Source organism: Convolutriloba macropyga, chromosome 2 (assembly GCF_964194025.1).
Source record: "Convolutriloba macropyga chromosome 2, txConMacr16.3, whole genome shotgun sequence".
Lineage (NCBI taxonomy): Eukaryota > Metazoa > Xenacoelomorpha > Acoela > Convolutidae > Convolutriloba > Convolutriloba macropyga.
In genome coordinates, this window is record NC_134469.1 from 4,492,721 (window position 1) to 4,504,988 (window position 12,268).

General features: G+C 38.0%; 1 protein-coding gene across 1 annotated transcript in view; it reads right to left on the bottom strand.

Annotated features, from left to right (window-relative positions):
• The window catches only part of LOC142355226 (uncharacterized), a 103,756-nt gene that overhangs the window by 37,339 nt on the left and 54,149 nt on the right, over window positions 1-12,268 (bottom strand). Inside the window, exon 4 of the mRNA XM_075407458.1 lies at window positions 103-383. Within this exon, the coding sequence (XP_075263573.1) occupies window positions 103-383 (281 nt within the window). The remainder of the gene's footprint in view (window positions 1-102; window positions 384-12,268) is intronic.

Here is a 12,268-nt window from a genome sequence, read left to right on the forward strand (position 1 = left end):
ATACAGATAACTTCTGGGTAACAAAAACAAAAATTTTCTTTATATTTGTTTAAAAAAACCTGAAAACTTCTGGAAAGATTATACTCTGTAACATGATCATGCCTTTCTGTAACACAAATCCAAGAACAGATAGCGTCGGTCCATATCTTTGAGCTCAAAGAACTTGAAGTCCTCAAACCGAAGACCGTCTTCACCCTCAGAACCGAAATTGAGCTGGCGAACAAACTTGTATCTGGCAAGGTACTGGTTGTAGTAGTAGTTATAACTGCCAAAAGGGGCGTTGTCGTCCACCACTGAAGATATGGTGAGACCCACAAATGACTTTTTGGAACCTTGTGGGTCATGTTTGTCGTAGAAAGTGTTTTTGAGTGCTCGCAAGTATTCTAAATTCCAAAACAGACCCCATGTCAAGTTTTTTGGTTCAACTTTTTTCCAACCCTCTTCATTTTACCCGCATTTAATAGAACTATAACTTCTCACCCAGCTATCTCACTTCCGCGAAGTAGCAGATTATTTTCTAATAGTTAAGCGGACAATTTTGTCACATGATCGGTTGTGATAGTTTCGTATCAAATCTTACAGTCCGCTGAGGCATGGTCATTCATGTCAAAATGGGGAGAAATGATAAGGGGTTAAATAAGTACAGATGGAAAAGCGGTACGTCAATTTTTTTAGCTTAAAATGATGCAAGAGAGGGCAGCAATCCAATGAATTGTTAGCAAAATATCTTTTAGCAAAATACCAAAACTCATATCTTTTCGGGCTGCAATGAGTTGTCAAACCTACCCTATTTAAACGAATCTTGATAATCTTGAAAAAAATATACTAAAACATAAAAAAGCACGTCAATATTTTGCCATCGGGTTGGGATTCAAACCCCGCCGTCTGTCTTCTGAGAATTCTGATACCTTAATCTAGAATTTTCAACAAAATCAGTTTATCATGTTCTTGATAAGGCATCGCAATTTCAAGAAATTCAAGGTCATTCATGTGTAGGAAAAAAGTATCAAGTTTCGTGTCACTGGGATTTAAAAGTAGACTGCCAAGGATGGTAGTATCCCGGGTCAACGATCATACAACTATCTTAGATTTCGTACTAGGTCATATATGATTCTTAGTAATCATACCAGGTCATATATGATTTGTTTGAATTCTTGGTAGTCATACAAAGACCATATATGATTTCCTAGAAATAATACAGGGATCATACAAAAAATTTCAAAGACTAAAAACTGTATAAATTTGATTTTCTATTGAAGTTAAGAAACATTCTTGGAAATCATACAAGGTCATATATGACACGTAAAACATTGACCAGTGTCACAAATTCTCGTATAATGTAGTCAGAGGACTGATTAAATTATTATATCGCATTTTCAATCCACATTTGAACCTTTGAGTGCGCTAAAAGAATAACTTTGTGGTTTAAACATGTTCGGAAAACGAATTTGAGGTTATATGTTATAATGCTTTTTTCATGATTCTTTTTTCATAAATGATCATTTATATGTATAAACTGGCCTCGGAGTATGTCAAAAATTTTGTTATCTATTTGGACTTACGCAAATATTTAGGGCCCAACTTTGCAAATGATATTGTACGTTAGGGTCTTATGGCGGATCACAATGTGATGCCGGGGTATCATGTAGGTGATGTCCTACCGAATGAAAACAAAAAAAAACGTAAATGGTACAAGAATTTGCAAAGAAAGATGTATGATTATTGGCATTCTTACTAGGACCATATATGATTTCTTTGGTTTCATACAAGGATCGTACTAAGAAATCAAGTATGGTCAGTATGAAATCATATATGATCCTTGTATGGAATCAAAGAATTTTCAACCCGGGATAATGCGAGAGCAGCCCTTGAAAAATTCTTCGCATCCCCATTTTTGCTTAAATGGATTACCTTTATTGTTCTATAGTGGAAAACTGGTCTATGAACAATGAGAAGAACTTTTAACAATTTCATACATTTTTTTGAAAATTGTCACAAAATTGAACATGATGAAAGCAGCCGAAAATTATAACAACAAATAATAAAAAAACCATGGCAATTTTGCTTAACACAAAATTGACTATTACAAAATCACAAGTTCGTCAAAAAAACTAAAAACATGCGCGTTTGGGTATGACGTAACAATACTTTTTTCATGAAATATCATGCACAAGGGGAAGTCCCAGTTCCTAGCGACTTCTGACCAAAACAATATTAGTACACACTTGCGCCCCGAATTAAGTTCTCCAGGAAAAAATTGATCCTCAACTTGTCTGATTACGGGAAATTTCTTAATAGGGTGTATAGGGCCCACTTTTTGATCGGAAACTAAGATCAGGAATAATTTGGGGATTGGAAACTCTGATAAGCAGTCATTTCTAAATCGGACACTCTTATCAGGAGACAATTCCGCATCAGAAATTCTGATCACAACTGATTTATGCATCGGATTATTCTCGTCAGAGGTTTCTGAAAATAAAATTTGATCTGGAGTAAATTTTTTGAAAATAAAATCTGATCAGGAGTAAATTTGATCGGACCCTATAATCAAGAATAATTTCTCCATCAGAAATTCTTATCTGGAGTAATTTAGGTATCGGGCACACTGATCAAGAGAAATATATGTACCGGAGACTCTGATCAGGTGTAATTTCTGTATCGGGCACACTGATCAAGAGAAACATATTTATCGGAGACCCTGGTCAGCAGTATTTTTGATAGGACTCTATAATCAAGAGTATTGTTTGCACCAGAAACTCTGATCAGGAGACATTTCGGTATCGGGCACACTGATCAAGAGAAATATATGTACCGGAGACTCTGTTCAGGTGTAATTTCTGCATCGGGCACACTGATCAAGAGAAATATATTTATCGGAGACCCTGGTCAGGAGTAATTTTGATCTGACCCTATATTCAAGAGTAATGTTTGCACCAAAAATTCTGATCAGGATTAGTTTTGGTATCGGGCACACTGATCAAGAGAAATATATGTGTCGGAGACTCTGGTCAGGAGTAATTTTGATAGGACCCTACAATCAAGAGCAATGTTTGCACCAGAAACTCTGATCAGGTGTAATTTTTGTATCGGGCACACTGACCAAGAGAAATATTTTTATCGGAGACTCTGGTCATGAGTAATTTTGATAGGACCCTATAATCAAGAGCAATGTTTGCACCAGAAACTCTGATCAAGAGTAATTTTGGTATCGGGCACACTGATCAAGAGAATTATATGTACCGGAGACTCTGATCAGGTGTAATTTCGGTATCTGGCACACTGATCAAGAAAAATATATTTATTGGAGACTCTAGTCAGGAGCACTTTCTGTATCGGACACACTGATCAAGAGAAATATATTTATCGGAGTCTCTGGTCAGGAGTAATTTTGATAGGACCCTATAATGAAGAATATTTTTTGCACCAGAAACTCTGATCAGGAGTAATTTCGGTATCGGGCACACTGATCAAGAGAATTATATAAACCGGAGACTCTGATCAGGTGTAATTTCTGTATCAGGCACACTAACCTGGAGAAATATATGTGTCGCAAGTTTTGGTCAGGAACAAATTCGATCAGACTCTATAATCAAGAGTATTGTTTGCATAAAAAAACTCTGATCAGGAGTAATTTCGGTATCAGGCAAACTTGTCAAGAGAAATATTTGTACCGAAGACTCCGGTCAGGAGTATTTTTGATAGGACCCTATAATCAAGAGTAATGTTTGCACCAGAAACTCTGATCAGGAGTAATTTCGGTATCGGGCACACTGATCAAGAGAAATATATGTACCAGAGACTCTGATCAAGTGTAATTTCTGTATCGGGCAGACTGATCAAGGAAAATATATTTATCGGAGACTCTAGTCAGGAGCAATTTCAGTATCGGACACACTGATCAAGAGAAATATATTTGTCGGAGTCTCTGGTCAAGAGTAATTTTGATAGGACCCCATAATCAAGAATACTGTTTGCACCAGAAATTATGGTCAGGAGTAATTTCGGTATCGGGCACACTGATCAAGAGAATTATATGTACCGGAGACTCTGATCAGGTGTAATTTCTGTATCGGGCACACTGATCAAGAGAAATATTTTTATCGGAGACTCTGGTCATGAGTAATTTTTATAGGACCCTATAATCAAGAGCAATGTTTGCACCAGAAACTGTGATCAAGAGTAATTCCGGTATCGGGCACACTGATCAAGAGAATTATATGTACCGGAGAAACTGATCAGGTGTAATTTTGTTATCTGGCACACTGATCAAGAAAAATATATTTATCGGAGACTCTAGTCAGGAGAACTTTCTGTATCGGACACACTGATCAAAAGAAATATATTTATCGTAGTCTCTGGTCAGGAGTAATTTTGATAGTACCCTATAATCAAGAATATTTTTTGCACCAGAAACTCTGATCAGGAGTAATTTTGGTATCGAGCACTCTGATCAAGAGAATTATATGTACCGGAGACTCTGATCAGGTGTAATTTCTGTATCGGGCAAACTGATCAATAGAAATATATTTATCGGAGACTCTGATCAGGTGTAATTTTGATAGGACCCTATAATCAAGAATATTTTTTGCACCAGAAACTCTGATCAGGAGTAATTTCGGCATCGGGCACACTGATCAATAGAATTATATGTACCGGAGACTCTGATCAGGTGTATTTTCGGTATCTGGCACACTGATCAAGAAAAATATATTTATCGGAGACTCTAGTCAGGAGCACTTTATGTATCGGACACACTGATCGAGAGAAATATATTTATTGGAGTCTCTGGTCAGGAGTAATTTTGATAGGACCCTATAATCAAGAATATTTTTTGCACCAGAAACTCTGATCAGGAGTAATTTTGGTATCGGGCACACTGATCAAGAGAATTATATGTACCGGAGACTCTGATCAGGTGTAATTTCTGTATCAGGCACACTAACCTAGAGAAATATATGTATCGCAAGTTCTGGTCAGGAGTAATTTCGATCAGACTCTATAATCAAGAGTAATGTTTGCATAAAAAACTCTGATCAGGAGAAATTTCGGTATCAGGCAAAATTGTCAAGAGAAATATTTGTATCGAAGACTCTGGTCAGGAGTAAATTTGATCAGACCCTATAATCAAGAGTAATACTTGAACCAAAGCTCTGATCAGGACTAATTTTGGTATGGGGCTCACTGATCAATTGAAATATAATTGTCGGAGACTCTGGTCAGGAGTAATTTTGATCGATTGGACCCTATAATCAAGAGTAATGTTTGCACCAGAAACTCTGATCACGAGTAATTTCGGTATCGGGCACACTGATCAAGAGAAATGAATTTATCGGAGATTCTGGTCAGGAGCAATTTCTGTATCGGACACACTGATCAAGAGAAATATATTTATCGGAGTCTCTGGTCAGGAGTAATTTTGATAGGACCCTATAAACAAGAGTAATGTTTGCACCAGAAACTCTGATCAGGAGTAATTTCGGTATCGGGCACACTGATCAAGAGAAATATGTGTACCGGAGACTCTGATCTGGTGTAATTTCGGTATCAGGCACACTAACCTAGAGAAATATATGTATCGCAAGTTCTGGTCAGGAGTAAATTTGATCGGACCCTATAATCAAGAGTAATGTTTGAACCAGAAACTCTGATCAGGACTAATTTTGGTATGGGATCACTGATCAAGGGAAACATAAATATCGGAGACTCTAGTCAGGAGTAATTTTGATCGATCGGACCCTATAATCAAGAGTAGTGTTTGCACCAGAAGGTTTGATCAGGAGTAATTTTGGTATCGGGCACACTGATCAGGAGAAATGTATTTATCGGAGACTCTGGTCAGGAGCAGTTTCTGTATCGGGCACACTGATCAAGAGAAATATATTTATCGGAGTCTCTGATCAGGAGTAATTTTGTTAGGACCCTATAAACAAGAATAATGTTTGCACCAGAAACTCTGATCAGGAGTAATTTCGGTATCGGGCACACTGATCAAGAGAAATATGTGTACCGGAGACTCTGATCTGGTGTAATTTCTGTATCGGGCACACTGATCAAGAGAAATGTATTTATCGGAGGCTCTGGTCAGGAGCAGTTTCTGTATTGGGCACACTGATCAAGAGAAATTTATTTATCGGAGACTCTGGTCAGGAGTAATTTTGATAGGACCCTATAATCAAGAGTAATGTTTGCACCAGAAACTCTGATCAGGAGTGATTTCTGTATCGGGCACACTAACCAAGAGAAGTATATGTATCGCAGATTCTGGTCAGGAGTAATTTCGATCAGACACTATAATAAAGAGTAATGTTTGCAAGAAAAACTCTGATCAGGAGTAATTTCGGTATCAGGCAAACTTATCAAGAAAAATATTTGTACCGAAGACTCTGGTGAGGAATAAATTTGATCGGACCCTATAATCAAGAGTAATGTTTGCACCAGAAAATCTGATCAGGAGTAATTTTGGTATCGGGATCACTGATCAAGGGAAATATAAAAATCGGAGACTCTGGTCAGGAGTAATTTTGATCGATCGGACCCTATAATCAAGAGTAATGTTTGCACCAGAAACTCTGATCAGGAGTAATTTTGGTATCGGGCTCACTGATCAAGGGAAATATAAAAATCGGAGACTCTGGTCAGGAGTAATTTTGATCGATCGGACCCTATAATCAAGAGTAATGTTTGCACCAGAAACTCTGATCAGGAGTAATTTTGGTATCGGGCTCACTGATCAAGGGAAATATAAAAATCGGAGACTCTGGTCAGGAGTAATTTTGATCGATCGGACCCTATAATCAAGAGTAATTTTTGCACCAGAAACTCTGATCAGGAGTAATTTCAGTATCGGGCAAACTGATCAAGAGAGGTATTTGTATCGGAGACTGTGGTCAGGAGTAAATATGATCGGACACTATAATCAAGCGTAATGTTTGCACCCGAAACTCTGATCAGGAGTAATTTCGGTATCGGGCACACGAATAAAGGGAAAGATATGTATCGGAGACTCTGGTCAGGAGTAATTTTGATGGAACCCTATAATGAGGAGTAATGTTTGCACCAGAAGCTCTGATCAGGAGTAATTTCGGTATCGGGCAAACTGATCAAAAGAATTATATGTATCGGAGGCTGTGGCCATGAGTAAATATGATCGGACCCTATAATCAAGAGTAATGTTTGCACCAGAATCTCTGATCAGGAGTAATTTCGGTATCGGGCAAATTGATAAAAAGAAACATTTGTATCGGAGACTCTGGTCAGGAGTAATTTTGATAGGACCCTATAATCAAGAGTAATGTTTGCACCAGAAACTCTGATCAGGAGTGACTTCGGTATCGGGCACACTAACCAAGAGAAATATATGTATCGCAGATTCTGGTCAGGAGTAATTTCGATCAGACTCTACAATCAAGAGTAATGATTGCATGAAGAACTCTGATCTGGAGTAATTTCAGTATCAGTCAAACTTGTCAAGAGAAATATTTGTACCGAAGACTCTGGTCAGGAGTAAACTTGATCGGACCCTATAATCAAGAGTAATGTTTGCACCAGAAAATCTAATCAGGAGTAATTTTGGTATCGGGCTCACTGATCAAGGGAAATATAAAAATTGGAGATTCTGGTCAGGAGTAATTTTGATCGATCGGACCCTATAATCAAGAGTAATGTTTGCACCAGAATCTCTGATCAGGAGTAATTTCGGTATCGGGCAAATTGATAAAAAGAAATATTTGTATCGGAGACTCTGTTCAGGAGTAATTTTGATAGGACCCTATAATCAAGAGTAATGTTTGCATCAGAAACTCTGATCAGGAGTGACTTCGGTATCGGGCACACTAACCAAGAGAAATATATGTATCGCAGATTCTGGTCAGGAGTAATTTCGATCAGACTCTACAATCAAGAGTAATGATTGCATGAAGAACTCTGATCTGGAGTAATTTCAGTATCAGTCAAACTTATCAAGAGAAATATTTGTACCGAAGACTCTGGTCAGGAGTAAATTTGATCGGACCCTATAATCAAGAGTAATGTTTGCACCAGAAAATCTAATCAGGAGTAATTTTGGTATCGGGCTCACTGATCAAGGGAAATATAAAAATCGGAGATTCTGGTCAGGAGTAATTTTGATCGATCGGACCCTATAATCAAGAGTAATGTTTGCACCAGAAACTCTGATCAGGAGTAATTTCGGTATCGGGCTCACTGATCAAGGGAAATATAAAAATCGGAGATTCTTGTCAGGAGTAAATATGATTGGACCCTATAATCTTGAGTAATGTTTGCACTGGAAACTCTGATCAGGAGTAATTTCGGTATCGGGAACGCTGATCAAGAGAAGTATATGTATTGGAGACTGTGGCCAGGTGTAAATATGATCGGACCCTATAATCAAGAGTAATGTTTGCACCAGAATCTCTGATCAGGAGTAATTATGGTATCGGGCAAATTGATAAAAAGAAATATTTGTATCGGAGACTCTGGTCAGGAGTAATTTTGATAGGACCCTATAATCAAGAGCAATGTTTGCAACAGAAACTCTGATCAGGAGTAATTTCGGTATCGGGAACGCTGATCAAGAGAAGTATATGTATTGGAGACTGTGGCCAGGTGTAAATATGATCGGACCCTATAATCAAGAGTAATGTTTGCACCAGAATCTCTGATCAGGAGTAATTATGGTATCGGGCAAATTGATAAAAAGAAATATTTGTATCGGAGACTCTGGTCAGGAGTAAATTTGATCGGACCCTACAATCAAGAGTAATTTTTGCATCAGAAACTCTGATCAGGAGTAATTTTGTTATCGGGCACACTGATCAAGTGAAATATATGTATCGGAGACTCTGGCTAGGAGCAGTTTTGATAGGACCCTATAATCAAGAGTAATGCTTGCACCAGATACTCTGATCAGGAGTAATTTTGGTATCAGGCAAACTTATCAAGAGAAATATTTGTACCGAAGACTCTGGTCAGGAGTAAATTTGATCGGAACCTATAATCAAGAGTAATGTTTGCACCAGAAACTGTGATCAGGAGTGACTTCGGTATCGGGCACACTAACCAAGAAAAAAATATGTATCGCAGATTCTGGTCAGGAGTAATTTCGATCAGACTCTACAATCAAGATTAATGATTGCATGAAAAACTCTGATCAAGAGTAATTTCGGCATTGGGCAAACTGATCAAGAGATGTAATTGTATCGGAGACTGTGGTTAGGAGTAAATATGTTTGGACCCTATAATCAAGAGTAATGTTTGCATCAGAAACTCTGATAAGGAGTAATTTTGTTATCGGGCACACTGATCAAGAGAAATATATGTATCGGAGACTCTGGCTAGGAGCAGTTTTGATAGCACCCTATAATCAAGAGTAATGCGTGCACCAGATACTCTGATCAGGGGTAATTTCGGTATCGGGCAAATTGATAAAAAGAAATATTTGTATCGGAGACTCTGGTCAGGAGTAATTTTGGTAGGACCCTATAATCAAGAGTAATGTTTGCACCAGAAACTCTGATCAGGAGTGACTTCGGTATCGGGCACACTAACCAAGAGAAATATATGTATCGCAGATTCTGGTCAGGAGTAATTTTGATCAGACTCTACAATCAAGAGTAATGATTGCATGAAGAACTCTGATCTGGAGTAATTTCAGTATCAGTCAAACTTATCAAGAGAAATATTTGTACCGAAGACTCTGGTCAGGAGTATATTTGATCAGACCCTATAATCAAGAGTAATGTTTGCACCAGAAAATCTAATCAGGAGTAATTTTGGTATCGGGCTCACTGATCAAGGGAAATATAAAAATCGGAGATTCTGGTCAGGAGTAATTTTGATCGATCGGACCCTATAATCAAGAGTAATGTTTGCACCAGAATCTCTGATCAGGAGTAATTTCGGTATCGGGCAAATTGATAAAAAGAAATATTTGTATCGGAGACTCTGGTCAGGAGTAATTTTGATAGGACCCTATAATCAAGAGTAATGTTTGCACCAGAAACTCTGATCAGGAGTGACTTCGGTATCGGGCACACTAACCAAGAGAAATATATGTATCGCAGATTCTGGTCAGGAGTAATTTCGATCAGACTCTACAATCAAGAGTAATGATTGCATGAAGAACTCTGATCTGGAGTAATTTCAGTATCAGTCAAACTTATCAAGAGAAATATTTGTACCGAAGACTCTGGTCAGGAGTAAATTTGATCGGACCCTATAATCAAGAGTAATGTTTGCACCAGAAAATCTAATCAGGAGTAATTTTGGTATCGGGCTCACTGATCAAGGGAAATATAGAAATCGGAGATTCTGGTCAGGAGTAATTTTGATCGATCGGACTCTATAATCAAGAGTAATGTTTGCACCAGAAACTCTGATCAGGAGTAATTTCGGTATCGGGCTCACTGATCAAGGGAAATATAAAAATCGGAGATTCTTGTCAGGAGTAAATATGATCGGACCCTATAATCTTGAGTAATGTTTGCACTGGAAACTCTGATCAGGAGTAATTTCGGTATCGGGAACGCTGATCAAGAGAAGTATATGTATTGGAGACTGTGGCCAGGTGTAAATATGATCGGACCCTATAATCAAGAGTAATGTTTGCACCAGAATCTCTGATCAGGAGTAATTATGGTATCGGGCAAATTGATAAAAAGAAATATTTTTGTATCGGAGACTCTGGTCAGGAGTAATTTTGATAGGACCCTATAATCAAGAGCAATGTTTGCACCAGAAACTCTGATCAGGAGTAATTTCGGTATCGGGAACGCTGATCAAGAGAATTATATGTATTGGAGACTGTGGCCAGGTGTAAATATGATTGGACCCTATAATCAAGAGTAATGTTTGCACCAGAATCTCTGATCAGGAGTAATTATGGTATCGGGCAAATTGATAAAAAGAAATATTTGTATCGGAGACTCTGGTCAGGAGTAAATTTGATCGGACCCTACAATCAAGAGTAATTTTTGCATCAGAAACTCTGATCAGGAGTAATTTTGTTATCGGGCACACTGATCAAGTGAAATATATGTATCGGAGACTCTGGCTAGGAGCAGTTTTGATAGGACCCTATAATCAAGAGTAATGCTTGCACCAGATACTCTGATCAGGAGTAATTTTGGTATCAGGCAAACTTATCAAGAGAAATATTTGTACCGAAGACTCTGGTCAGGAGTAAATTTGATCGGAACCTATAATCAAGAGTAATGTTTGCACCAGAAACTGTGATCAGGAGTGACTTCGGTATCGGGCACACTAACCAAGAAAAAATTATGTATCGCAGATTCTGGTCAGGAGTAATTTCGATCAGACTCTACAATCAAGATTATTGATTGCATGAAAAACTCTGATCAGGAGTAATTTCGGTATCGGGCAAACTGATCAAGAGATGTAATTGTATCGGAGACTGTGGTTAGGAGTAAATATGTTTGGACCCTATAATCAAGAGTAATGTTTGCATCAGAAACTCTGATAAGGAGTAATTTTGTTATCGGGCACACTGATCAAGAGAAATATATGTATCGGAGACTCTGGCTAGGAGCAGTTTTGATAGCACCCTATAATCAAGAGTAATGCGTGCACCAGATACTCTGATCAGGGGTAATTTCGGTATCGGGCAAATTGATAAAAAGAAATATTTGTATCGGAGACTCTGGTCAGGAGTAATTTTGATAGGACCCTATAATCAAGAGAAATGTTTGCACCAGAAACTCTGATCAGGAGTGACTTCGGTATCGGGCACACTAACCAAGAGAAATATATGTATCGCAGATTCTGGTCAGGAGTAATTTCGATCAGACTCTACAATCAAGAGTAATGATTGCATGAAGAACTCTGATCTGGAGTAATTTCAGTATCAGTCAAACTTATCAAGAGAAATATTTGTACCGAAGACTCTGGTCAGGAGTAAACTTGATCGGACACTATAATCAAGAGTAATGTTTGCACCAGAAAATCTAATCAGGAGTAATTTTGGTATCGGGCTCACTGATCAAGGGAAATATAAAAATCGGAGATTCTGGTCAGGAGTAATTTTGATCGATCGGACCCTATAATCAAGAGTAATGTTTGCACCAGAAACTCTGATCAGGAGTAATTTCGGTATCGGGCTCACTGATCAAGGGAAATATAAAAATCGGAGATTCTTGTCAGGAGTAAATATGATCGGACCCTATAATCTTGAGTAATGTTTGCACTGGAAACTCTGATCAGGAGTAATTTCGGTATCGGGAACGCTGATCAAGAGAAGTATATGTATTGG